Below are 25,453 nucleotides of genomic sequence, written 5' to 3'. Positions count from 1 at the left end.
CTATATCGTCCTGCACCAGTGAACGACGGAACTAAGATGCTATGCCGAAACGCCAGATACGCCGTTTTGTCTTTCTCTAATTGTACCATCCCCTGGCACCGGGACCTTGCGCTGTTGCTTCTTTCCGATGGGTGATCATCGGCTCCTTAATCTCAAATGTGTCAATGATATCTTGCCATGTTTGCATGTCCATGGAAAAGATTGCTTGCTGCTTCGCTGTCTCACGCTTGACTGTGCCGTCCTCGTTTGCGTCTCCATTGCTGATGGGATCTGAAGTCCAGTCAGTACAATCAATGTCACATGTTCAGATGATGACCGGCTTACTGAGAGAGGGGTACTCGTCGCTGTCAAACTCGATGCCAACCTTTCCATCACGAATGAGGAAACTGACGTAGAACATATTTTCCACCGTTTGGCCAAAGGACTTGGGGTTGACAACGAAACGAAGTAGGTCAACACCGCCTGTATCCCGTAGACCGTACTTCTGCATGAGTTGAATCTGCTCGGCGTCGTCCATTTCGGTGTTTTCGAATATTTCAGAGAGCTCCGTTTGAATGCTGCTTTGCACCTTGTCCAGCTGCTTCAGAATCTTACCGCAGATAGCGGTCAAATCATTCTCCTTCTTGGCAAGGTCCTCGACATTCAACACCTCGGGTCTCGTCTCTTCCAGGTTATTGGGTCTGAAGGGGGCGGTGCGCTTCGAGATCTTGCGTACTTTCTTCTCAACGGACAAGGGACCAAGGAGAAAGCCGGGCAAGGCTGGCCGACGAACATTTGGTAAGGAAGCGAAGCGTCCGAGATGGCTCCAGTTGAAGGCCTCGTCGTTCCCTTCATCCTCATCATCGCGTGTATTGTTATTGGTGCGGCGTCTCCGTCTTTGTGTACCGGATAGCTCTGGCGCCTCGTCGTCTGCGATTCCACCGGCTTGCCGCATGTAGGTGCAGCACTTGGAGACGAACTCATCCACATCGACACCCTCGGTGGAGCTTCCCTGCATCAACCTCACGGTTTTGCGGTACGACATATCGACGGCGCTGACAAGCAGGCGAGAGTCTATTGTCGCCTCCGTAGTTTGCTTCACACCCCTAGCAACGCGCTGAGCCATCATCAAGGTATCCTTCAGACCCGTTGAGCCTGGCAGCATGTACTCTTCCATGTTTTCGTTGATGCCCTTATGAAGGTCTCGGAGCTTTCGTTGGATTTCTCGACGTTCTTCCATTGGTTGGTCTGGGTCATAGATGTCCGAGTCGTATCCTTCTTCTTCTTCTTCTTCCTCTTCTTCTTCTTCTCTCTCAACGGAGCGCGTAGCTCGGCGACGTGCGGCATGACCCCCATTTTCCGTATCTGTACGTTTCCGCTTACCAATGGAGACATCGCGGCCTTTGCCTTTGTCTCTCGCGGCGAGATGACCGCGCGCAGGACGGGGCGCATCATCTTCGCTCGACTCGGGGGAGGACGAGCCTCCAACTCTCGCCGGCATTCTCGATGTTGACCGGTTTGCTTGTTGAGGAGTTGCTGTGTGTTCGGTGTTATGGTCGTCGAGGATTTTGGCTTGATATGAGGCAAGGCCTGGCGTAGAACCAAAGAGTGCGCCTTCTGCACGATGTTCGATGACGAGTTCGGGTGGTTGTGCAGGATCTCACGCGTGAATTTGCGACTGGACATGGAAGACGCGACAGGCACTTCCCAGGCGACCCTTCCACTCAACGCGCTCCAACAATCGTTATCGCACCCATACGTGCGTGGGGTGAATGTAGGTGGCTGAGGATGACGGGCTTATCGATAAGATATAGGTAGGTCTGGAGACATGTGGCTGAGGCGGGGGTCGCAGACGACAGAAATCCACAGCTTGCTAGCCCATGCTGGGATGTACTGCCTACCTAATGCACTCCACTGGAGCTTCCCACAGTCAGCTGCCGCCTACCAGTGCTTATCCAGTCTGGTGCAGTCAGTGACCTCAACCTGCGCTACCTACCCACAAACACATGCAACCGCTGTCTGTCGCATTCGCCGAACGACATTCTGCAACTTGCCTACTTCATTGCATGATGGACTCATAACCTCTTCGTACGAGCTCCTATCCTCACAATGGAGCCATTTTCATTTGCCAGCTCCGAGTCTCTAGACTATCCAGTCAGCATCCGCATGTATGCGCCCAGCTCCTGCGTCGTTCCCAACCCGGATAATGCGCGTGACTGACGCTACCGTGATAGTATTAATCTAGAGGGCGACGAAACACCATTTCTGCATTCCACTTTATTGGAAAAGGCCGAGCTGAGACATATCGGCTCTAACACAAGGTAATACCTTTCGTACGGCTGCTGGTCGCCATCGCTAACTTGCTAGCTCGCACTCCGATTTCTACGTCACCGTGCAAGTATGGGCCGGCTCGAAGCCGTTGACAGTACCTATCCAGACGGCATACAAATCGTTTCGCAATGAGAGGAGGTAAGTCGCGCCCCTTACGTCTGGTGGATGATCCTGGGAAAAGACCTCTGACGCGGAGCGCGCGTAGATGGAACGAATGGCTCACTCTGCCGATCAACTACAAAACCCTCCCTCTAAACTCCTGCTTAGCCATCACATTATGGGACTCATCACCAGCTGGTGGAAAACAAGCGAGAGGCCATGCGATCCCCTTCGGCGGCACAACGCTCCCACTGTTCGACCGAGACAATCAGGTGCAGAAGGGCCGGCAGAAATGCATGGTCCACCGACACAAGAACGCCGATGGGAATGACAATACCACTACGCCTGCGGTTCCGCGGAAGAAACGGGACGGCTCGAGGAAAGGAGCCACTCCAACGGTAGATAAGGATGCTGAAGAGCTGGAGCGCATGGAGAAGCTATTCAAGAAACACGAAATGGGCGAGATACCTAGAGTCGACTGGCTTGATCAGCTTGTCTTCCGTGGCTTTGAGAAGCGCGGACTACAATCGGCAAAAGCATCACTCAAGACTATGCAACGCCAGAGGACGACAAATGGAGATGCATCGACCGAAAAGGAGGGAACTTCAGACGACAAGGGTATCGTGAACACCGAATCCCATCCTGGGTTTTCCAAGTTCCAGCTCAACGTGGAGTTGCCGCGATTCGACTTCCCAGTTGTATTTGCGGACCTAGAATATGATCCTCCGCCGATTTCGGCGCTTCAGCATGTGTCTGCTTCTCAGTCTAACGTAATGTTGAAGCCGCCGCCCGAAGTGCAGTTTGGTCCTGGTATCGACGCGCTTGACGATTCAGCTGGGAGTCGATTGATGAAGGTTTATGACCCTGAGGTTGGTGCTCGCGACAATCCAGCCGAAAGCAAGCACAGAAGGCTTGTCAGAAGTCAGCATCGCCACGGGGTTCTCGATAAGGATCTCAAACCAAATGCCAAGGTCCGAGATGAGCTGAATCTCATCATGTCGTATTCGCCAACGCACACGTTAACCCCGGAGGAGAAGGATTTAATCTGGAAATTCCGCTATCATCTCACTCGAGACAAACGGGCTGTTACCAAGTTTGTGAAATCAGTCAACTGGCAGGATCAAAGCGAAGCCAAGCAGGCAGTGCAAGTCTTGGGACGCTGGACCGAAATCGACGTCGACGATGCTTTAGAGTTGCTTGGCCCCACCTTCGACAACCAAGCTGTTCGAGCGTATGCTGTGGAAAGACTACGTAAGGCGGATGACCATGAGCTGCTCCTTTATCTGCTGCAATTGGTGCAAGCCTTGAAATACGAGCATATCCAGGCCGACTCTTCCCAGGAGGCCATTCATGATTCGTCTCTGGCTCAATTCTTGATATCCCGAGCAGCCGGTAACTTCCTTCTTGGCAACTACTTCCATTGGTACCTGATGGTCGAATGCGACGATCACAGCCCAGAGCAGGGATTGGATAACCGCAACATCTACCGAAAGGTGGCCTACGACTTCATGACTGAACTAGTGAAGCAACCGGATGGAGTCGAATCGAGAAAAACACTCTTGAGACAGGCTGAGTTGATTGCCATCTTGTCCAAAATTTCTGGGGAAGTCAAAACGTCACACGAATCCATCGCCAAAAAGACTGACCGCGTCAAACACTTCTTGGCAGATCCAAAGAATGAAATTCTGACAATTGACCCGCCATTGCCTTTGCCGCTCGACCCTACTATGCTAGTGGTCGGGGTGGTACCTGACGAGACGACGGTCTTTAAGTCATCTCTTTGCCCAATCAAGGTCACCTTCAAAACCAGCACCGGCAAGAAGTATCCCATCATCTTCAAGACTGGTGACGACCTGCGCCAGGACCAGTTGGTCATTCAAATCATTACTCTCATGGACCAACTACTGCAGAAAGAAAACTTGGATTTGAAGCTGTCTCCCTACAAAATTCTGGCAACCAGCACAACAGCAGGCGCTTCTCAATTTGTTCCATCCGTCAGCTTCCAAAGCATTGCTTCGAAATTCAGAAACAACCCAGCACTGACCTACTTGAAATCCAACAACCCAGACGACCGGCAACCCCTAGGTCTACGTCAAGAAACTCTAGACACCTATATCAAGTCTTGCGCAGGATACTGCGTGATTACCTACATTCTAGGCGTCGGCGATCGGCATCTGGATAACCTTCTCCTCGCCCCGGACGGCCATTTCTTCCACGCCGACTTTGGATTTATTCTCGGCCGAGATCCAAAGCCATTTGCACCGGTCATGAAGCTCTCAAAGGAAATGGTCGACTGTATGGGCGGAGTCAACTCAGAGCACTTCAAACAGTTCAAGCAGTATTGCTTCCTGGCATACACTGCTTTGCGTAAATCCTCCAATCTTATTCTCAACTTGTTTAGCTTGATGGTGGACGCGAACATTCCTGACATTCGACTTGAGCCTGACAAGGCGGTGCTGAAGGTTCGTGAACGATTTCACCTGGAACTTACAGAGGAGGAGTCAATGCTATTCTTCGAGAGGATCATCGAAGACACTCTAGGAGCCATTGCTCCGGTTGTCATTGACAAGCTGCATGAGCTTGTGCAGGCTTTCCGAAACTGAGGGATGGTTGTCAGGCTTGGAGGTTCCGTATGCATTAGAGTTTGAGCTCATAATGGACAGCAACAACAACGTTGGCGAGTACCAAGAAACCACAGTAGTCTCATGGACACACCCGATTATTATCCTTTACTTTGGGGCCCAAGCCTGCTCATCGGAGATACCGGGTACCTCGCTGCTGATACCTTGACGGAGTCCTTGCCGCAATGAGCAGATTTGGAAACCCCGTGACCTTCCCACCAAGAAAAAGAAATGCTATGGAAGCCATCAGATTCCTAGCGGAATACATAGTGATGTATGTATGAGGCTCTATGCGCGATTTGCATATGTCGTATAAGGACCGTAGAGGCGCACGGCTTGATTCGCAACAGTCCAAATCTACCTCGCAACGGGTTGAGAACTATAGTGCCAGCCAAATGTACCTATCTCCGACACATATAACCATGTTGAGACCTTGAGAACTTAGAAAGATATATATAAAGGTCTTAGGCTCTCCATTACGATTCCATTCTTTCGGGCCAACATCTCAAAAGTCGACCATAGTCCCCTTCTCTTCAAAATTTCCAATTTTCTATTCTGTCTTGCCAACTCAGTTATATCAAAATGGACGCCAATAACCTTCCCACTTTTGAGGAGCGCCGTGAACGGCTTGAGGACATATTCGACTTCCTTGGAGACACCGATCCTGAGAGCGTGTCTCCTAGACTGCGTGAACCTCTCCTAGCACTGCAGCGTCGCGCTGTTGCATGCCAGGCCCCGTACGATGCAGACATCGAAGAAGAGCTCGCAGTGTGGCGGGACTTTCTCGAAGTCCAGGAGGACATCCACAGGTTCATGGGCTACCGCCGCTTCCTCTGGAGACTGAGAGAAGCGGATACAAAGAACTTTCTCACTACTTATCTCTCAGGTCGATCCTGGGCCCGAGAGTGGTTGCCGAACGGAGGTGTTCCTCACAACGCCTGCGAGCAATGCAGCTATTGGCTACCTAGTCGCCAGCAAGAATGTGAATGCCAGTTCATCTGCCAGCCTCTATGGTTGATTCTTGAGGATTACCACCATGAGCGAGATCAATTCAACGTGTGGCTTAGGAACGCCACGATAGCGATGGGTGTAGCAGATGAGCCTCAGCCTCCGTCCCCCGTCGACGACTTCTTTGCGAGGGTCGCCACCTACAGCCTGGAACACGACGCCCCTGGAGATTCATGGGGTGTCAGAAGCATTTACGAAGTCTTGTTACAGACGTATAGCCATACAAGGGGCGAGCAGGTCACTTGTCGCGACTTCCTCCAGATGGGGTTGGACTACACGCTGAACCGGATCAACTGGGACCAAATGTCCGTTCTCAATCGCGTCCGCGGCATTCTCAACGATGACGAGGCCCAAGAGCTTGTGGAGGCGATCCATTACGATGGTCTGATGTACTACGTCTCATCTTTCCATCTCGACGTCGACGGCAGATATGTCGACCAGCAGCCCCGCCAATGGGTCATCAATTACCTGGAAGAGAATCCTGTGCCGCGGGATATCTACAATGGCATCCCATTTGGTCGGATTCTGACCCCTAGTTACCTCTGGAACGAATATTTCATCGACGGCGATGGGAACGTCACGGTCTTCTGCCAATTCCAGGAGACTGGTCATGAGTGGGTCAAGTATTGGCTGGGAACTGGTAGGCCTTTTGAGCGGGAGGACGTTATCGCTCCACGAGAAGATGCTGCTATATCCCATGGACGCCATCATCATCAACCTCACCTCAATGCCGGTCATCACCAACCGCCGCTATATGATCCGGTGGGGGAGGACACCGGCCGGAATCGCGCGGGCCTCGGTTCTCTCGTCTCCGCTCTCGCTTCCGCTGCCAGCAGTGCTGCCCGTCGTGTTGCTGGGACATGGCCCTTCGTCGAAGTACACAGGCGAGTCCTCCGAGGGGCCAGTGATCTGGCTTCCGCTTTCCAGGGACCGGCGGAAGATCTTGGGGGCAGCGTGTATGAGGATCGACCGGCTGCGGAGGGTAAAGTTGAAAGTGGTAATGAGGAGGTGAAGGATGGATGGGATGCGGATGACATCTATGATGAGATGTTGGATGAACGGCCGGGGATGTGAGATGTGATGACGACGTAGCCCTTAAGGGCTAAGGGATCGGGGTGACGGACAAGATTTATGTAGTCTATTGTAATATATAGACTACATCAAGTTATTGTGTCTTTTGTGAAGTGACGTGAACGCAGGCTCCGCTTAAAACGTGAGACAGACCAGTACGACTACATGCAATAGATGCTAAATAGTAGCGGCTCTGCTTCGAGCTTGCCCGAGAGTGACGAAGTCAACAACAACCAAGTTTCATACATCAGATCTGTGAAAGCCAAGGTAATATGAGGCTGCGTGGCTCACCTAGCAGTGATACATGGGAGCTTATTGGTAGTATTCAACGTAACAGAGGCCATCCTCTCCACGAGGTAGTGTATATACATCAGGCAGCAAGAGCGTGGGTGGCTCCTTCCTCAATAGCAATGGAAACCATGACCTCGTGCCTTCCTCCAGCCTAGGTCTCGAAGGCCGCGCAAATTCAAATCTTATGAAAAATACACGGTGCGTGAGGAAATTGCCTACCACCAGATCTCCCTCTTCGGGCGCATCTCCTAGCCTTTCTTACCTTTCCTCACCTTTACACTTGCCTTCCCTCACTAACGTTTTCTCTCTCACCTTCTCACTCTCACCTTCTCACTCTCACCTTCTCACTCTCACCTTCTCACTCTTACCTTCTCACTCTCACCTTCTCACTCTTACCTTCTCACTCTCACCTTCTCACTCTCACACCTTCGACTCACATCACTACCCTCACCCCATCACTGTTTTGATCTCGCCCCGATCCCAACATCTCTGCCTTTCAATCGAATTCTTCGAATCATCGTACACAACTCTCTTGGGTCTCTTCAAGACTTCCTGACAAATTCCATCAAACGCCGGGCAGCGAGAAATCGCTCCGCGCCCTGCATGGACCCGCCATCACCACCACAGTCTCGAGAAGAGGCGGATGCTCAGCTACAGACCATCGTACACGATCGAGGCATAGAAAATGGGCAAGCTAATAAATTCACGGAGAAACAACTACGAAACGCCCTCCAGGTTCTCGCGAAAAATCTGTATTGCACGTCAACCCATTTCATCTTGGAGCTTCTTCAAAATGCCGACGACAACGATTACTCCAAAGCGATTCAACGAGACTCACGCCCAAGTTTTAGGCTGAGCATCGAGAGCTGTATTGACAACAGCGGCGAAATTGTTCACTACTTGGAAACGGGATGCAACGAAAATGGCTTTTCTCTTGAGCAAATCGACGCTCTCTGCGCGATCGGAGAGAGCACAAAGAGCTTATCGAAAGAGGTCCATTCGGGATATATTGGAGAGAAGGGCATAGGCTTCAAGTCTGTTTTCAATGTCGCAAATGTAGTCTATGTCTCAAGTGGGCTCTACAGCTTCAAACTCGACAAGACAAGGGACATGCTGGGGGTTCTCCTGCCCCTCCCCGCGGTATTTATTAAACCTCAGCGCGAGTCTGAAAATACAAGCATGGCTCTTCAACTACTTGGCAATAGCGAGTTGGAAAGGATTACCGTGGAGCTTACCAAGATCAAACCCGAAATACTGCTCTTTCTTCGCCGACTCAGACGCATCGTTGTCCAGACACCGGATGAGCAGGTTGATTACTTGGCTACATACACAGATCACGACACAGACTTCCACTGCGAAACGCGGACTATTACCATGCACACAAACAATTCGGAGCCAGCGACGGAAACTAAGTACGTCATTATCCGAAAGGCAGTGGAAGACATGCCAGAAGAATCTACAAGGAAAAACATCGGCGTCTCAGAGGTTACTCTTGCATTTCCGCTGGAGCAGGATGGTAGCCCAAAGGTTCAAGAGCAGCCAATCTTTGCATTCCTGCCAGTTGGCCACTATGGCTTCCAAGTAAGGACCAAAATCCCTCTGGTTTCTAGAAAACATCACTAATCGGACGCTCAGTTTCTTATTCAGAGCGACTTCATTCTACTCGCGGATCGGGAGCGCGTTCCCGCCGAAAACGCTTGGAACAACAAGATCAGAGAAGCAATTCCAATTGCATTCGAGGAGTCAGTCGAGAGATTCAACAAAGGTGGAGGTAAACTGCGTTACTCTTGGCCACGGTACTTGGTGCGATCTCCCTCTCACGATGACTTTTGGGACGGTCTGGAAGAATCCCTGATCAGACATCTTCAGTCTCGCCCAGTTCTTCAGAGTCGCGCGGGGATTGAGGATCTGCGAAAGCCGCAGGAACTCGTCTTCGTTTCTTCTGGATACTGTCTGGATGGAGTGCCTTTGATCGACTCACCGAAACAACGTCACCGCCATCTAGCATCCGAATACTCTCAAGAAGGAAATCTACCCAAAGGTTTCATGCGCCTGGGGGTAAGTACCATGGTTGCTGACGTGTTTGTGTCACATTTCTGTGAATGGGTTTCAGTAGAGAAACCCGACCTCACCACCAAGTCACAGAAATGGCACAGTAAAGTGGCTGCTATTCTCGTCCGCTCTGAGTCTTGGAAAGAGAGACTACGACGCTTGCCACTTGTGCCAACACTGGACGGGGATCTGCTTCCTGCGCGCACGGCAGACCTATACCTGGCGGCGAAGGCAGACATCCAAGGTGCTCCTCAAGGCCTTGGCCTCTTCTTCGTGCTCCCCGATGCGCGATCCGATGCCAAGAGAGACGCCCTCTTTGAATGGTTAGGGATCAAGAAGATCACATCGAACGATATTTGCAATCGAATTCTCCAAGACCATAACAAACGGAATCATGGTTGGGACCCCCGAGGAACCGAGCGTCTCATCGAAGACGCGTTCTACTTATTCCACAATCATCGTCCGCATTGGCTTCCAAAGATGAACCTCTGGGTTGCTACCTCCAACGGAAACGAGGTTTGCCGCGCCGATGCTGTCTACCTCATCGACCCAAAGATCCAACATAACCTCATTAGCAAGCACTCTTCTGAACCCAAGGCTTGCATGAACGTGCTGCATCCTGATTACTTCAGTCGAGGCGAGATCGCAGGTGAAGAACGTGCTGCCCAAAAAGGCGCCTTCATTGAGTGGTTGAAGAACAAACACGGAGTCGCAACATCGTTCAAGTTACTTGTCCGTGATCAGTCCTCTTCGGAAGTCGTCCTTAGTCGCGAAAGTCGATGGCTTCTCAAAAATGACTCCATGGGCTTCATACAACTCTTAAGAGACGAGTGGCTTCGAAACGGGCTGTTCTTCGAATACAGGGACTGCCTCTCAATTCTGCACCCACATGTCCAGGCCATGACAGTGCCTTGTCGAGACGGGGTCCAACGGAAACTCCAGGACACAGCGGTACCAACCAAAGCTCTGCTCCTCCACTGTCCACATCTTGCATTTGCAGATTTTCCTGACCCAGAGGACTTGATATGGCAGAAATTTGGAGCCTTTTCAGTCACTACTAAACCCAGTGTAGAGGCCTACGTCATGGAGCTCGAGATGATGAAAGGTTTGGCCATTGATGCGGATACTATGAAGGCTGCAAGTCACATTTATCTGTATCTGGCCAACAACAGCAAAGAGATCTCGGATGCTCAGCGGTAAGATTCTATTCAATTGATCCCGGGCGAGATAGCTAACCCGAGCAGTCAAGCCTTCGAGCACGCCAAGACGGTCTATCATCCAGTCCATGGTTGGCTCACCCCGAACGAATGCACTTGGAAGGCTCCTGCCTGCCTTGAGAACATCCGACCCCTTGCTGAGTTCTACCCTAAATGTGGGACTTTCTTTCAAGAGATACTCCAAATCCCGGATGCCGGTATTCCTGACGTTATCAGAGAGTTGGGGCGTTTGGGAGGCCTATCAGCGGACACTCGAAAGGCACAGTCGATAAAGACAGTGCTCCTCTTCTTGTGCAAGTATCTCTCAAGTATGAAGGATCCTGCAAAAATGCCTCAGTGCTTCGAGCAAAGAGCACTCCCATTTTTCAAGGTTTTCCCCATGCTACCTACCACGCACAACTCAGGAGGTCCAGACAGCGCAACGTTCTTGTCTCTCAATGATAGCTGGTTCATTGCCGACCGCACGGCATTACGGACCGCTTTTGAGGGGAAAGTTTCCCTCCTGGATTTCGACGTCAAAGATATTGACAAGATCATGCCATTGGTAGCATGGCGTCACCTCTCTCCTCGACTCCTCAGCAATGCGGTAGAAGAGCATATCACTTACGTGAGCGCGCCGATAGCCCATCCACTTTGGTCCGAAAACATACAGAAGAAAGCAAAGTACATTGCGCTGTAAGTCACGTTCACCTAAACGTCATTGCATCTCACTGACCTCGTATAGCCTCGGGACCAAAGCAACGCCGACGATTCCTACCTTCAAGGTTTCGCTAGCCTTGGGCATTTCAGTGCAAAGAGCAATCGGCGAAATAGTGGGCGAGTCTCGCAAAGGGCACATTTCTATCACGGAAGAGAAAGATGTCATTCATATCGTCGTCTTGCAGAACCCTTTCAAGGATACCAATCGACGGGTCGACATGGAGCTCGCTGACTTATTTAGCCGGCTATTTGCAATCCAGAACGTCGAGCGCGGCCTTCTCATCTCACACATCCTCAAAGGCAGCTTTGCCGACGTGCGAGACATGTTGGAAGGAGTCAACATTCGTGTTCTCTTCGACGACGACCTCGACGTCCCCACCGGCGTGTACAGCTCAATGACCAACTCGACGGAAGATCCCACCGTCGCTTACAGAGAGCTGACCAGTGCAGTCGGGATGGGGGATGTTGCCAGGCAGTCAACTCCCACAATGTCCTACGCTCAGGCCTATGATAGAAGTTTTGGGGACGATGATTCAGACTATGATCCCCAATCTTACAGGTTCGAGGAAGTTGGATTTGCGGCAGAAGATTTTGTATGCGACGACTCTATGGCACGAGGAAAACTCCGCTAACAAATTTGGTAGGTCAATTGCTACTTTTCCAAGGAAATACCCGACTGGGAGCCCGAGAAGCAAATGGACAAGCCATCTTCGGAAGAGATGTGGTTACTCGGACTTCCTTGGTGATGAGTCAGTCACAGCTGATTTCACGTACACGGACAAAGGAGGAGGATACATGCTCCCGCTACTTCATAACGTGGGCATCGTCGAGGAGACCTGGTTTCGCCGGACCATCACGTATCACATGGAAGTGAAGGGAACGGTTCGCGGACTCGAGGAGCCATTCTACCTCAGCCAGAAGCAGATGAATCTGGTGAGTTCTGCTTGCTCTCGTCATGGGGCCGTCCTTCCTGGGGAAACATACCAAGCTTACTAACTACTGTAGACTCAAAAGTATCGCTTGGACAAGAGCAAGATACCGACGGATGTCTTCATCATCGTGCGGGTCTACGAAATTGAGGGTGAGAAGCCAAGCTTCCGTTTCTACCTCGACCCGTGGGCCAAGATATTCAATGGAGAATTGGCCCTGACATCGGATCATGGATACTGTGTCGCGCCTTCGAGCGTTAGATGGACTTGAGACACGCGGATAAGAAGCCGAAAAGTGTTTCTGGTTGAATGGTACAAGCACGCGGGGCTGCTAAGTTGTAAGAATAGATGAAGACAATGTAGAAATAACCTTTCTCCCAGTTCACTTCGGCGCTCTTGATCTTCGATGAATGCTCGCCTCATCATCAGCTTCTTCGACCTTTGGCCGTCCAAGTGGTTATCGCATGCAGTTGAAGAATGCAAGCGCCACCCCCGGACAAAACGAACCCAATTCAACCCACCGGAGACTTTCCAGCCCCGACTTGCGGAGCGTTCACGATCGAGGGCTTCATCGAGACATGACCAGCCGGGCGGGGAGTGAGCATGGCAGCTAGATGCGACCTTAAACGGGACGAGCTTTCGCGTATGAGCAAAGAATATGAATAGTGGAGAAAGTCGGACATTGCTCAGAGTTACCGGAAGAAAAACAAAGAAACGCTTCATCGGTTGTTGATATTCGGGCCACAAGAGAATCGTTGCGGGGAGTTGCACGGCACAAACATGGGCACAATAAGACGGGGATCAGAGCTCGTGTCGAGTGGGTTTATTGCCAGCGGGGATCGGCATAGCAGCACAAGGAAGATTTCCAAGGTGTGAGTCGAGCAGCGACTAGGAGCAAGAGGTCCGAACGTTGGTACCGAAGCGAACTCCACGTTTTATTTGGTAGCCGAAGGTCGGGGAAGCTTCCAAGTCGTCGAGGAGTTGGCTTGCTGTTATTAATATCGTTCGTGTTTACTCCACGAGCTCGCTGCCGGGTTGCGTGTTGCAACACATGGCAAAGTTGGCGGTCAGGAGAAACGGCTACAGAATGTGCGTGGAGAGCGGCAGAGTGCCAGCATTCAGCAGCGCGGTATCGCGGCAGCGCCATCTTTCTTGATGAATGAACCAGCCGAGATGAGTTTGAGTGAGTAAAGAAAACCCCTCGCCTGATAAGGCAAGTCTAGAAGGTTCAATGTTTCTTTACCTTTCTAACTAACCTTTCTCTTTCCTTCTCAGTAAAATTAATCAGAAACTCTACAGTATGCATCCCAGTCTCTTCGGCCACAGAGTTACCAGAAGGCGCCTAGGCAACCTGCAGAATAGAGTAATTCATTGTTTCTTTGCTGCAAGGAACATATTGGCAGTGACAAACTCTAATGAAATTGGTCAAATCAGATGTTTACCGTGGGGCCCTTTCTCTCTTTTCCCTCCTTACCAAAGTCACCAGGACGGCAAAAACGGCCATTGGTCTCTCTGGTTTGGGTTTCCCCGTGTGGTAGGTATTCTGACTGACCCCTGGCCCCTGGTCTGCTGGTCCCGCATGTCACCTCGCACGATGTCATGCCAGCCCGGCACTCAGGTCGTAGAACCGGCCGGCCATCAACTCGCTCTTTTCGGGTGCTTTGTGCTACTACCAAGACGGCGACGCGTCAGGTTTGTCGGGCCTTGACAACTTAAGTCATCTCTGTGCGGATAGCTTGCCCGGCGGCCGATCAGCTAAAGAAAGTGAGAGCGGCAGACACACCGACTGACAGAATCTCCGAGGGGGCACCGGGGGCAAAGCAGGACTGATGGGAAGGAAAAGTACCGACGCCACAGAGCAGATAGATGATGGGCAAGTCGAGGCAGTTCGATTCAATCCGATGGTTGTCTCAGCACAGCCAGCCGGCTCAACGTGTTCTTGGTTGGGCTCAAGCCACCTGCCATCCAATCAAAACGCACAGATGCCCGTATTTCGTCCGTCTCGTAGTCGTCTTTCGGCTGTCACACTTTTCATGAGGCTGGACGCTAAGCCAAGGTCGACGGGCAATCGAGAGTCAGGACACGAGCTAGAGAGCTGAAGCGTGAGTTGGTTAGACGGACGGACGGACCGCGAGACAGCGTGGATCAGCTAGATAGCTAGACAGCAAGATAGCTGGATGGTGGACAACCTCGCGAAAGAATCCAGCTCCTTGCGCGCCAGCCCGTTGCTCGAATGAGCTCGAAAAAGGGATACCTACATCAAACAGCAATTCGCTGACGTTCCATTGGAGCCAGAAGAGTCAATTGGATGTCACCTCAATGACCGGCGCCACAAATCAGTTCACTCGCCCAGCTCGAGAATGATCACGCTGATTCCCCGTCTCTTCTGCCCCTGCCAACCCTTTTCCACCCGGAGCCAACTTGCCATTGACCAAAGAGATCATGGTTGCATGTTCCTGGCCAGAACCCGGTCCGTAGCCTAGGGTCTAGTTGTAGGTCGAATGGGTCCAGGTCCAGGATCCCAAGTCCCAGTGTGTGTTCTTCGCAGTAGCTCGACGGCCCCAAGGTTCACACCCCCTTGCTCGCCAGTCAAGGTCGCGTCGCCCCAGCAGAAAAGCGAAAAGCTAACGCCTCCCCAAGCGGAGCTAACGTAACCCTCCACCCTCCACGAGTCCACCCCAATGGATATTGGAGACGCCGCCGTCGCGCGCGCCCGCCGCTGCGTGGTGCGGATATTTGGGATAAGCTTTTTGCGAGCAGAGGGCAGAAGGGGAAAAGCTTCAGAGTCAGGGCCAGGGGTCCCTCTCACTCGCTCGCTCCTGTCTCTGTCTCCCCCGAAGGAACGTGGTGGCTTGCCGGCGCGCGTTGGACTCATATTTATGGCCCATCCCGTCTTCTCGGGTCGACGTTGATTGCCTCTTCTTGATTCCTGTCTTGCTCAACTTCACGTCCACTAATCTCAACGTCGTCCACCTCGTCACGTCCTATATCTTACCCGATATATCAACCTAATACCGTGTAATACTCAAAACAACCACACAACGTTCACAATGAAGTTCACTCTCGCCCTCGTTGCCGCCGGCCTTGTCGTCGCCCAGGACTTCTCTGGCCAGCCCTCCTGCGCTGTATGTTATAATCCTTGGGCCATCCCTATGACCCCGAGCTAACATTCCTTCCCCTCAGATTCCCTGCCTTACCGATGCCATCCCCAAGGTTGGCTGCGCCCTGACCGACACCGCCTGCCAGTGCACCAAGGAGAAGCAGGAGGCCCTCGTCCCCGTCGCCGCCTCCTGCCTGCTCGCCGCCTGCAACTCTGCCGACCTCGGCAAGGCCCAGTCTGCCGCCGCCGCCGCTTGCGCCGCCTACGCTGCCACCGCTGGCTCTGCCCAGCCCAGCGCTACCTCTGCTGCGGCTTCCGCCTCCGCCTCCGCTGCTGCTTCCTCGGCTGCCGCCTCTGTCTCTGCCTCCGTCTCCGGTGCCGTCTCCTCTGCTCTCGCTTCCGTCAGCGCCAGCGCGAGCGCCGCTCTGTCTTCCGCCTCTGCTTCCGCCTCTGCCATCGTCACCTCTGCCCGTAACGCCACTGCTTCCGTCAGCAGCGCTACTCTCTCTGTCTCCCGCACCGCTTCTACTGCTGTCACTGGCACCGGTACCGGCGCCAGCGCTACTGCCACTTCCACCGGCAACGCTGCTCCCCAGGGCGGCGTTGCCGTTGGCGGCCTTGCCCTTGCTGCCATTGCTGGTATCGTTGCTGCTCTGTAAAGGGGTTGACGTTTGACGATGGTCATGGGAAGGGACTGCCTCCTGGAAAGGGGTAGCATGTATGCGCATACTGTGTAGACGAAACTACGCCATAGGAATTGTATGTGTAGGATGAATTAAAATAACTGGACGTCTAGACTTAATGAGGATGGGCGGAAGAATTAGGAAGAAAAAGTTCATGATCATGGCCTGTTTTGTTGCTATTGGCGCAACTGTCTAGTAAGGACACAGGATAACATACTTTTTAATCAAATATACCAAATACACAAGATTAACAATCCGCTTACGCCCTCATAATTGCCTCTGTTTCGCTGCCATCGTTTCCGCTCAGCGTTCAGTACATGCTATCGGCAGCAGACAATCTAGACTTTATGACGAGAAAGGCCAATCAGATCTGAGATCGGATGGAATCAAGCGCTGCTTGAGCCACAGGCAAAAGCTTCGTTGGTGACACCATTACTGACTGACGTTATCCTTTTTGCCCCTCTCAAGAATGCTGTACGCTTTCGGTCTTCCGATCACTCTGAACAACAGCGGTAGGATGGCAAGAAAACATTTTGCCCGAGTGCGCCTCTACGAAATTGGGGGAAGAACCACACCTTTCAGCCATACGTCAGCCTTCGTGGAGATGCTCATCCCACAAATGCTCATTAGCGGCGGAGTTCTCGCAAGAGCTTTCAAACTCTCGACACGATTGTCAGAAAAAATGCACCAAATTCTCATAATTCCCTGCGCCAATCTTGTTCATCGTAGATTAGGATGGCTAGGAACTCTCTTGTTCCACCATAGCTATGCAACCGGTAAAACAACGATGATATTGGACTCCAAGTCATTTCGCTACAGCTTTATATTGAGGCCTGTTCTAGCCGCGGTTATACTATTCCGCACGCAAGCTGACCTGTTCAACTCCATGTTAGGAGAGGTAAGTCGCATACTCCACATGCCACCAGGGCAACTAACATAACTTCGATGATCAGATATTTTGGCTTTGGGTCATTCTACTCTGGGGCACCTCAAAGCTTTTCATTGCTGCCTTTCGAGCACGAGTATACAATGAATTATTGTCGGATAGCAGCCCTCAAAGCCCCCGTTGGCAGTTCGGTCAGGTGCTTCCAATGCTCCTCCTGTTGGCACCGCTTATTACTCTCTTCAGCTTGTTTTTGCGAACTCAACTTGTACGAACTGCAGGATAAACAACATGGAGATATTACAGGCTTCAACGCCTAGTACCGATCGAGGCCAGCGTACATATACACATGAGCCTTCATTGCCAATCGCGGCGGCACCAGTTACGGCAGCAAACTTTGGCAATACAATCGCCACGGACCGAAACGATAACGGGAGCCACATGAGTTTATTGCTTGCTGATTCCGAGATTGTATATCGCGAAATGCAGTGGGTGTTGCCTTATCTGACTTTAAGCCTAGGTGTGATTATGGCACATGGGTACTTTCTCTTTCGTTACGCGACCGCTACGTTCGAAGCTATATTTAGGTTGTTTAATGGTCTTGATTCGGAGCCTGAGTAGCATTGGCCATTTTGGAGTATATGTTCACGGAGACAGGCGTCGCCTATCTTGTTCCTTTGAGCTTTCCATTCGCAGGACACGCCACCATCCTGGTCGGGCTGACGGCCCTCGATTGGGCTAGTCATCCCTCTGCAGCATTCGGCTATCACTTGAGATCCGTTATGTTCTGGCTTCTGACTGCTGTGATATACGGCTTGTACACTTGGATCATCTGCTGGGACGTCATCGATTCAGACTGGAAGATCCGTGCAGTCATTCTCGTCACGGTGGTGTTGTATGGACTTTACATGATTGCGTGTCTGGTCAGTCGTCTTGAATGTTTTAGATAGAGACTGAGGGACGAAAACCAGGTCTACCGTTGAAACAGGATGAGATGACAGCTCCAGCCTGGTAAAAGGGTGTCCTATCAGCATGTGAGCCTTGCAAAGGGAATGCTACCGAGCTCGATGGGTGGATTTGAATGAGTTGCTGTAAGACAGAAACTGCTTCTGGTCAAATCTGACGAATGTTCTTGCCAGCAACCTGGACTTCTACCTGATTTAGGCCCTGGAAATTTACCAACTATCGTTGCCAAAATTCCGTGATGGTGACAAACTTCGGAAGACTTCAAGAGTCGGAGGATCCCGCCGTCAAATCAGAGGTTGCCGGACACCCCAGATTATTGACTTCAGAACCCTCCCCTCCCTTCTTCGAAATTCAGCTGGAACTCTACGGAAACTACAGAAGAAATAGTCTTGGCACACCATCTGTGAATCAGCTAAGGCTGACTTACAGGGCTTTGAGGTCAGATGTCACGGTCTGAGGGACGCCGTCAGCCCTACGCCAAGTGGGGCCGAAGGCCGGATCTGATCTTGACATCGGCGGGTGCGGTCCGTTTATTCGGCCCTACCCTGTTCTATTCGGCGCCGCTGAAGGAACTCGCAGCTAATGAAATAACTTAGTTTCTCTAGATATTTGATTCATTCGCCCGGCTGCGCTCAATATAGCCCCAACCGGATGGGGAGTCGCGCTTGCAGAACATCAGGCAGCTCACGGCATGCAGGGCGGCACATGCTGATGGTGATAGGTCAGCCTGATCTAAATCAGTGCGCTACGAGTGTCACCGAAGTGGCACAGAATGATTCCCTCAGCAATATTTCAATTCTTGACAAGCCCATGGATCATTCTAATTCGCTAGAAGGAAAGGGAAGCTGACCTCCTTGCGATTCGGGTGCACGATTATGCAGCATCATCATTAGGATTGCTACGTAATCATCGCATCCCACTATACAAGTGGCCATTTAAGAGAGATAGGAAGAACTGTTTCCGCTCATGGTTGTTCTCAGTCTCAGCAATCTCAATTAAGCATCTCCGTAGGTCGAAAACGACTACCCTGGATCCAGATTCTCGGCCGCAGAATAGTAGAGAAATGATAAACACAGTCTGAGGATGTCACAATCCGTGTGTCCAACCAGATTCAACTGCCAGTCAGCTGATGCTTGGGAGCCTAATAGCGATATAGCTGGCTTAGGTGTGAGTTTTTGATCCCGCTGTAGTTATAAGCACAAAAGTCTACAATGACCAGAATCCACGTGTAGATAACTCGCTAATAAGATCTACCTCAGGTCCTGATTGGTTTTATGGGGACAGGATATCTTGTTTTCGCCCTTCTTGTAGTTCATTACTTGGTGGCATACGAGCCAGAGCTTCCTCCACCGCGGCAGACACCGGACGACGAAAGGCCCAGCCAAGCAGCGAGTCTGGAGCACCTAAGGGCGAACCCGCCAGACGTTTCCGCTTCAAACATCGTCACTCATACGGATCCAGTTTACTGGGAGCCAAATCCTATCGACGTGAATCTCCTGTCTTGGGTCAGATCATGGACAGCAAAGCTTTTGGTCTTTCTAGGAGCATCGCTTCCGCTCGTCGGCCAGGCAACTTCTGGACATATCAGTCGTTGTTTCAACAAGGTAAGTAAAGAAACGACATTTTCCATTCATCATAAGTCGGGCTTATGGATTGATGTATTGCGTCCAGTGTATTATCGCCATGTGCGACGTTCAGATAGTCACGGGCATGAGCATTCTCATAGGCGGCTTTATGTGCTTGGGCGAAAACCTATCGGCTCTACATTGGCAGATCATCATATACCTTGCTTGGTTTTCCTGTGTCACGCACCTTTCTGGTTTGACGGTCCTGAGAAGATACTTTCAGACACACCCGTGGGAGAAGTCTCTGAGAATCACTCTCATGTTTGTCTTACTAGTGATCCTCATCGTCGCTATTGTCCCATCCGGCTTTTTCAACTGGACTTCGCCACGGGCTGACGCTTCCGAACCTCAGCCAACTGCAGCTTCAGCCAACACGTCCGCAGCATGTTTCTTTAACCTAAATTGCGCAAAGCAGCTCTACCGAGAACATCTTGCACTGAATTGCACATCAGTCTGTAGCGATTATTCACATAATTTGTATCCTTGTTCTCTCCGCCCGAACAGCAATTCTCTAGATGGATTCAGCTGCAGATGGTTGGCAGGATCATCAGCAATGCAGGAAATGATAATATCAACAGTTCTGCTCTTCTTCGGGTTTGTTTCCAGAACAATCAAGTTGTCGACTCGCGTTTCAAGCGCTTTTCATCGAAGGCTCACCCTGCCAGCGAGCAATTATACCGTTTATTGTCTTACTAAACTAGAAGACTTGGTGCCAGCCTCCGACATACATCTTACGACAAGGTGGCGAGTCCGCACACTTTCACACGAAGCATGGGGAATTTTGGTGGTGAGGCCTACGCTTGCTGTTGTGATGTTAGTGTCGACACACTTCAACCTTTTCAACTCCATGTTGGGCGAAGTAAGTCAGCGGCTCTCACTCCACAGTCACGAAAAAAAAAAACTGATTTTGAGCAGCTGAGCTGGCTGATGGCTATTCTTCTCTGGGGAACTTCAAAAGTCATGTCAGCACATTACGAAGAGAAATATTACGCGAAGAAAGATCAGGAACAACAGCCAGATAAAGGACACTCGCTAAAGTGGGAGTTCGGGCAAGTTTTACCCGTCTTGCTCCTCGCTGCTCCTCTTGTCGCAGTTATTGGAACGTTTGCCTCACCCGATGACTCTGGCGAAGCAAATCATCCGAGTCGTCGTCTAGAATCGACGGGCTTTGGCACAGTGGGAGATCGACGTCTCGGCCATCAACAATCTGATGGAAACTCTTGGGAATTGGCACGTTTCTCGGCACCAGAGACGAACTCGACGGCTCAAAGACGAGGTGGTAATGTCCCAAGCCGCGCTGAAACAGACAACGCTGAGTCCATGATCGCTCAGAACCAAAGGATCAGTGGTCGTAATGTCTTTGCGAAAGACCATTATCGTGAGACCCTGTGGATGTCACCCTACATTACCTTCAGCTTTGTGACAATCTGGGCCCATGTCTTCTTCCTCTTCTGGTTCGCGACAGATGCTTTCCTAGTTCCTGATTTTTTCAGCTCCGGACCATCGGGGAAACTTATCAATTCTTTGGACTACCTCTTCACATGGTCTAGTGGGGTATTCTACTTAGTACTTGCAGGTTATCCGGTTGCATGCCACTCAACAATCCTGTTTGGACTCACAATCGACCAAGGGACAAACGCGCGACTCACTATCACGCGCAATTCTAGCCGAAAGCCACTATTTTGGCTTTGGACACTGGGTGTCTACTCGGTCTATGCGATTTATACTTACCTTACGTTTGATGTGAAGAAGCAAGATTACGTTACGTTTGATGTGATGAAGCAAACTTTCAGCTTTCGCCTTGATAATGTAGGAAAATTCGCAATACTTGGACGTATCAGCGCTGGCTTGTACGCGCTGTATCTCTTGGGGTGCTTGGTTCAAATGGCAACGACTTGGAAAAACTTGAGAGCAAGTGAAAGACTCTGAACTGTCGTTCGATATTTTCCATTTCAGCTAGGCTCTCTTATCTTGCCATATATTGCTTAAGTAGGTAGGTACCTCACCTTAGGCTGGCTACTCGGTTACCTTCAAGTTCACTTGAGCAAGCGCAGCATGGGTTGGTACAATGATTGTTTTCTTCAAATTGCATCTGATATGGAAGAAACCCCGAAATGGACTGCAGTGACGACTATAACTTCGTTCATTAAAAGTTATCCAGCGAACCACCATTGCTGAGCAGTCTGTGACAAACTTGGGAAGGGTTCAAGAGTTGGAGAGAACCCCGCCGCCGCCGGCCCCGCGATTGCCGCCCACTGCAGTACCCCACCACCGCACCCATATAGCACGCCAACACGGGCCATGTGCAACCCAGATCCCGGGCAAGCGCTGACGGACGGGGATCAGGACCCCCCAAAAAGGACGTCTTGGCCGGCGCGCCGTCCACTGGGAGGGAAGGCGGTGGCCCGCTGGGTGGGAAAATGGTTGAAAATCGGCCGGTCCCGCCACGTTGGGCCGGTTGCGGTGCAGCTGTCGCAGTGGTTCTTGTAGGAGCCGGACCACTCAGGCGAGCGGGAGCGTCACATGAAGAAGGAAACTGGCGGGCCCTCCCACCCCCGTGGCCCCCTCAAGGCTCGTGGCGACTGCGATAGCTCCCCACTGCTGGATCCCGACCACCACCACCTTCCCTAGGGCGATAGTGCAGCTGAAGTTTTTTCTTCTTCTTTTTGGGCTATTGGTTCTATACCGACTGGGATGTTGCCGCGATAAAATTCCAACCCTCTTGTCGCATTCTTCCTCCTCATTCTCCTTCCACTTCCCTCTGTTGCGACAGCTCGAAGCAAAGTTTTGCGCCGATACCAAATCGACTACATCACGCGCTGCCTCACCAAAAGGCATCAGCAAACCGCTTCGAACCCCTCCGACGATCATCATATGTTGCGCGCCGCCTCGGCCAACTTCTTCGCATACCACTTCCCGGCGCATCGTCCATGTGCCGTGCTATCGTAAGATAGACAAAACAGCGAGCGACTTGAGTCTTTGCGCTTGCTGCCAGGGGACGAGAAAGACCAGAGCAGTTACTATCACTACAAATCCATACCAATAATCACATATCGCGAGAACGAAGCTCGACTGAGAGTTGAGATCGTTTCGCGCAGACGATACATCGTCTGAATACCCTCGTGTGCGCACCAAGGTATGTAGAATAGACCCAGCAAACAAGATGACCTTCAACCACATCAACGTGTGGCAAAGGCAACAGACGACTAACCTCGCCTCAGATCGCTGTATGCCTAGCATCGTATCCCGTCGCTTCGAGTCCATTCTGTCGCTACTGCGCCTACCCTTCACCAGGACCACAGAAACCAACACCGACCCCGGTCACGCCTACGCACCGTTGCCCACCATGGCCGCCGACGACGACACCACCAAGAACCTCAACACCGCCCCGGTGACGACAACACAAATCACCGCCGGCCACGACGAGTCCGAGCTCGTAGGCCAGGGTCTGCATGACATCGAAGCCAGGAAGGTGCACTGGTGGAGCTACTTCACCACTGTCGACTTCTGGATCGTCCTCATTATCGGCCAGATCCTCGCGCTATGCATCACCTCGACGAACACCTTCACCTCCTTCCTCGCTAATAACGGAGTCTCGATCCCGGCCTTCCAGACTGTCTTCAACTACATCTTGCTGTTCCTCATCTACTTCCCCGTCACCATCTACAAGTACGGCTTCAAGAAGTGGGGTAAGCTCCTCCTCCGCGACGGCTGGAAGTACTTCATCCTCTCTTTCCTCGATGTCGAGGGCAACTACTTCACCGTCCTGGCCTACCGCTACACCAACATCCTCTCGGCCCAGCTCCTCAACTTTTGGGCTATCGTCGTCGTCATCATCCTCTCGTTCTTCCTTCTCCGCGTTCGTTACAAGGTCTTCCAGATCGTCGGCATCATTGTCGCCATCGGCGGATGCGGCGTACTCCTGGCTAGCGATCACATTACCGGCTCCAATGGCGGTCCCGGAATCGACATGGTTAAGGGCGACCTATTCGCACTCCTCGGCGCGACCCTGTACGGTGTGACCAACGTCGCAGAGGAGTGGTTTGTCAGCCGCCGCCCTGTCTACGAGGTTCTCTCCTTCATGGGCATGTGGGGCATGTGCATCAACGGCGTCCAGGCCGCCATCTTTGACCGCGAGTCCTTCCGCGAGGCCACCTGGAACGGCCCCGCTATCGGCTACCTCCTCGGCTATACCTTTGCGCTCTGCCTCTTCTACAGCCTGGTGCCGCTGCTGCTGCGCATGGCCAGCGCCGCGTTCTACAACATTTCGCTGCTGACGGGCAACTTTTGGGGCATCATCATCGGCGTCAACGTCTTTGGCTACTCCATCCACTGGATGTACCCCATCGCCTTTGTGCTCATCATCCTCGGCCAGGTCGCGTACTTCCTCGCGGGCAGCATGCTGGGTGATTCCAAGAAGCCGTGGCTGGGTGACAACCAGGAGAACGGTGTTGCTGGTCTCGGCACGGCCAAGTTGAAGGCCATCAACGCGGCGCGCAAGAGGCAGATGGCCGCTGCTGAGCCTCCGGCGTATGCCTGAAAGGGCCGTGTAAGGTCAAGACTATTGAAAATATGCAGTTTTGGTCGAAGAGGCGGGAGGGGGGTTCATGGAAGATTCATGTTGACTTCTTGATCTGAGTGTTTAGCACAGAAGAGTCGTCCTCGTGGCTTGCTTCGCTTGTCAAAGCAAGCCCCCTTTTCTTCCCTCCTGGAAAACTCGCCATCTTTCTCTCATAAAAATATACACTAAAGTTAATATCAATACACTATTGGATACCAACACTCGTTAGTTCCCGCATAAGCTGCCGCTGCCGCGTCTCTGCCGCGTCATGATTGTGAAAACTAGTCAAACGCTGGGCTCTTGACCAGGTTTCCCCAAATGATGAGGACTTCTCTTGACGACGATGACTTGTTTGATGTCTCTCTTGGATGGAATCGGAACTTCTGGAAGCACAGGTCTGGGAGACAGAGAGAAAGGGAGAGGGAAAGAGAAGGCCGCACGGCCCCTTCACAACGACGTCAGGTCCGGTCTTACCGTCCTTATCGTCCCCGTTTACCGACGGGGCGGATGACACTGGTCGTCCGGTGGCCCTCTCAAATCATTGCGCCTCGCTTGAAGACCCAGCGGTCTGGACTCGGGAATTGTTCTCTTTCTGTGATGCGTTATGCGTGCGTGCGAAGCCGTCAAGATGCGACAAGCATTTGCCTTCGATTTGGAGGCTGGAGGGGGCTTCACACTTCCGCGGGCAAAGAGGACAAGTACTTTCTCGAACGCGGTATGGAGTTAACGTATCCCACTCCTCGCATCTGCTCGTCTGAATTCATCTCTCTTCGAGTCCCATAACCTCCAGATGCTATGTAGCATCACCGTGGGTATTTAACTTGAAGCAAGTGCCATGCTTCATGTCTACTACTACTAAGCTTGGAGACTTGAATAACTCTTGCAGCAATACGATGGCACACTCGGGATGCACAGAAAAGGAGGGGGGGGGGGGGAACCTCCCGAGAGCAGTGCGAAACCACGAACCTTCGGCTAACGAAGTATTCGTAGAAAAAAAAGCCCCAGTAGACCAACCAAGACTGCCGGCGGGAGCACGCCTCTTTCGGAGTACACGCTTGCGCGACGTCGTTCACGAAGAATCAAGGGTACGTGCGGCGCAGACAGGCGCCGCAGAAATGGAACCCAGCTACGTAGTAACCGTCGTGCGCAGGCGCCGCAGGGTGCAGTTCTGCATTTTGGCGTCGCATTCACGGCACTGCGACAGAGAGAAGAAAAAGATACCCGCGCACTTCCCGTCCCTCCCCTCCGTCCGCGTCCGCGTCCCAGGTCCAGGGCTCGAGAGTTTTTGATTCTGCGAAACTGACCCCTTACCTGGGCCCTGGGACTCCAGGAGCTTCC

At 51.9% G+C, this 25,453-nt stretch overlaps 10 protein-coding genes across 10 annotated transcripts; 9 read left to right on the top strand and 1 right to left on the bottom strand.

Moving 5' to 3' along the window:
• Positions 1-76: 76 nt before the first annotated feature.
• On the bottom strand, positions 77-1,480 carry CTAM01_06848 (uncharacterized protein; the record flags this gene model as incomplete). The annotated part of the gene is made up of 2 exons (XM_060522874.1): positions 77-270; positions 325-1,480. The coding sequence occupies 2 exons, from the start codon at positions 1,478-1,480 to the stop codon at positions 77-79; spliced, it is 1,350 nt and encodes a 449-aa protein (XP_060382376.1).
• Positions 1,481-2,088: 608 nt separating this feature from the next.
• On the top strand, positions 2,089-5,012 carry CTAM01_06847 (phosphatidylinositol 3; the record flags this gene model as incomplete). The annotated part of the gene is made up of 4 exons (XM_060522873.1): positions 2,089-2,147; positions 2,214-2,300; positions 2,347-2,448; positions 2,516-5,012. 4 exons carry the CDS (start codon positions 2,089-2,091, stop codon positions 5,010-5,012), a joined length of 2,745 nt encoding a protein of 914 aa, XP_060382375.1.
• A 600-nt stretch (positions 5,013-5,612) lies between these two features.
• CTAM01_06846 (uncharacterized protein) lies at positions 5,613-7,112 on the top strand (the record flags this gene model as incomplete). The annotated part of the gene is made up of 1 exon (XM_060522872.1): positions 5,613-7,112. The coding sequence occupies one exon, from the start codon at positions 5,613-5,615 to the stop codon at positions 7,110-7,112; it is 1,500 nt and encodes a 499-aa protein (XP_060382374.1).
• Positions 7,113-7,703: 591 nt separating this feature from the next.
• On the top strand, positions 7,704-12,568 carry CTAM01_06845 (uncharacterized protein; the record flags this gene model as incomplete). The annotated part of the gene is made up of 6 exons (XM_060522871.1): positions 7,704-8,981; positions 9,036-10,648; positions 10,697-11,344; positions 11,394-11,961; positions 12,086-12,301; positions 12,374-12,568. Coding segments are annotated over 6 exons (4,518 nt in total), but the record flags the coding sequence as incomplete, so codon positions are not given.
• Positions 12,569-12,707: 139 nt separating this feature from the next.
• On the top strand, positions 12,708-12,911 carry CTAM01_06844 (uncharacterized protein; the record flags this gene model as incomplete). Its single annotated transcript, XM_060522870.1, has 1 exon — positions 12,708-12,911. One exon carries the CDS (start codon positions 12,708-12,710, stop codon positions 12,909-12,911), a length of 204 nt encoding a protein of 67 aa, XP_060382372.1.
• A 2,436-nt stretch (positions 12,912-15,347) lies between these two features.
• CTAM01_06843 (uncharacterized protein) lies at positions 15,348-16,056 on the top strand (the record flags this gene model as incomplete). The annotated part of the gene is made up of 2 exons (XM_060522869.1): positions 15,348-15,422; positions 15,481-16,056. 2 exons carry the CDS (start codon positions 15,348-15,350, stop codon positions 16,054-16,056), a joined length of 651 nt encoding a protein of 216 aa, XP_060382371.1.
• Positions 16,057-16,684: 628 nt separating this feature from the next.
• Positions 16,685-17,020, top strand: CTAM01_06842 (uncharacterized protein; the record flags this gene model as incomplete). Its single annotated transcript, XM_060522868.1, has 1 exon — positions 16,685-17,020. The coding sequence occupies one exon, from the start codon at positions 16,685-16,687 to the stop codon at positions 17,018-17,020; it is 336 nt and encodes a 111-aa protein (XP_060382370.1).
• Positions 17,021-19,012: 1,992 nt separating this feature from the next.
• CTAM01_06841 (uncharacterized protein) lies at positions 19,013-19,832 on the top strand (the record flags this gene model as incomplete). The annotated part of the gene is made up of 3 exons (XM_060522867.1): positions 19,013-19,100; positions 19,178-19,533; positions 19,830-19,832. The coding sequence occupies 3 exons, from the start codon at positions 19,013-19,015 to the stop codon at positions 19,830-19,832; spliced, it is 447 nt and encodes a 148-aa protein (XP_060382369.1).
• Positions 19,833-20,107: 275 nt separating this feature from the next.
• CTAM01_06840 (uncharacterized protein) lies at positions 20,108-21,483 on the top strand (the record flags this gene model as incomplete). The annotated part of the gene is made up of 3 exons (XM_060522866.1): positions 20,108-20,148; positions 20,251-20,413; positions 20,470-21,483. 3 exons carry the CDS (start codon positions 20,108-20,110, stop codon positions 21,481-21,483), a joined length of 1,218 nt encoding a protein of 405 aa, XP_060382368.1.
• Positions 21,484-22,717: 1,234 nt separating this feature from the next.
• On the top strand, positions 22,718-24,094 carry CTAM01_06839 (uncharacterized protein; the record flags this gene model as incomplete). Its single annotated transcript, XM_060522865.1, has 1 exon — positions 22,718-24,094. One exon carries the CDS (start codon positions 22,718-22,720, stop codon positions 24,092-24,094), a length of 1,377 nt encoding a protein of 458 aa, XP_060382367.1.
• Positions 24,095-25,453: the final 1,359 nt, after the last annotated feature.

The sequence above is a fragment of the Colletotrichum tamarilloi genome (genome assembly GCF_030869305.1).
Source record: "Colletotrichum tamarilloi strain Tom-12 chromosome Unknown Scaffold_20.1, whole genome shotgun sequence".
Lineage (NCBI taxonomy): Eukaryota > Fungi > Ascomycota > Sordariomycetes > Glomerellales > Glomerellaceae > Colletotrichum > Colletotrichum tamarilloi.
Note: the sequence above shows the minus strand (reverse complement) of the source record. Positions and strands in the feature narration are given on the sequence as shown.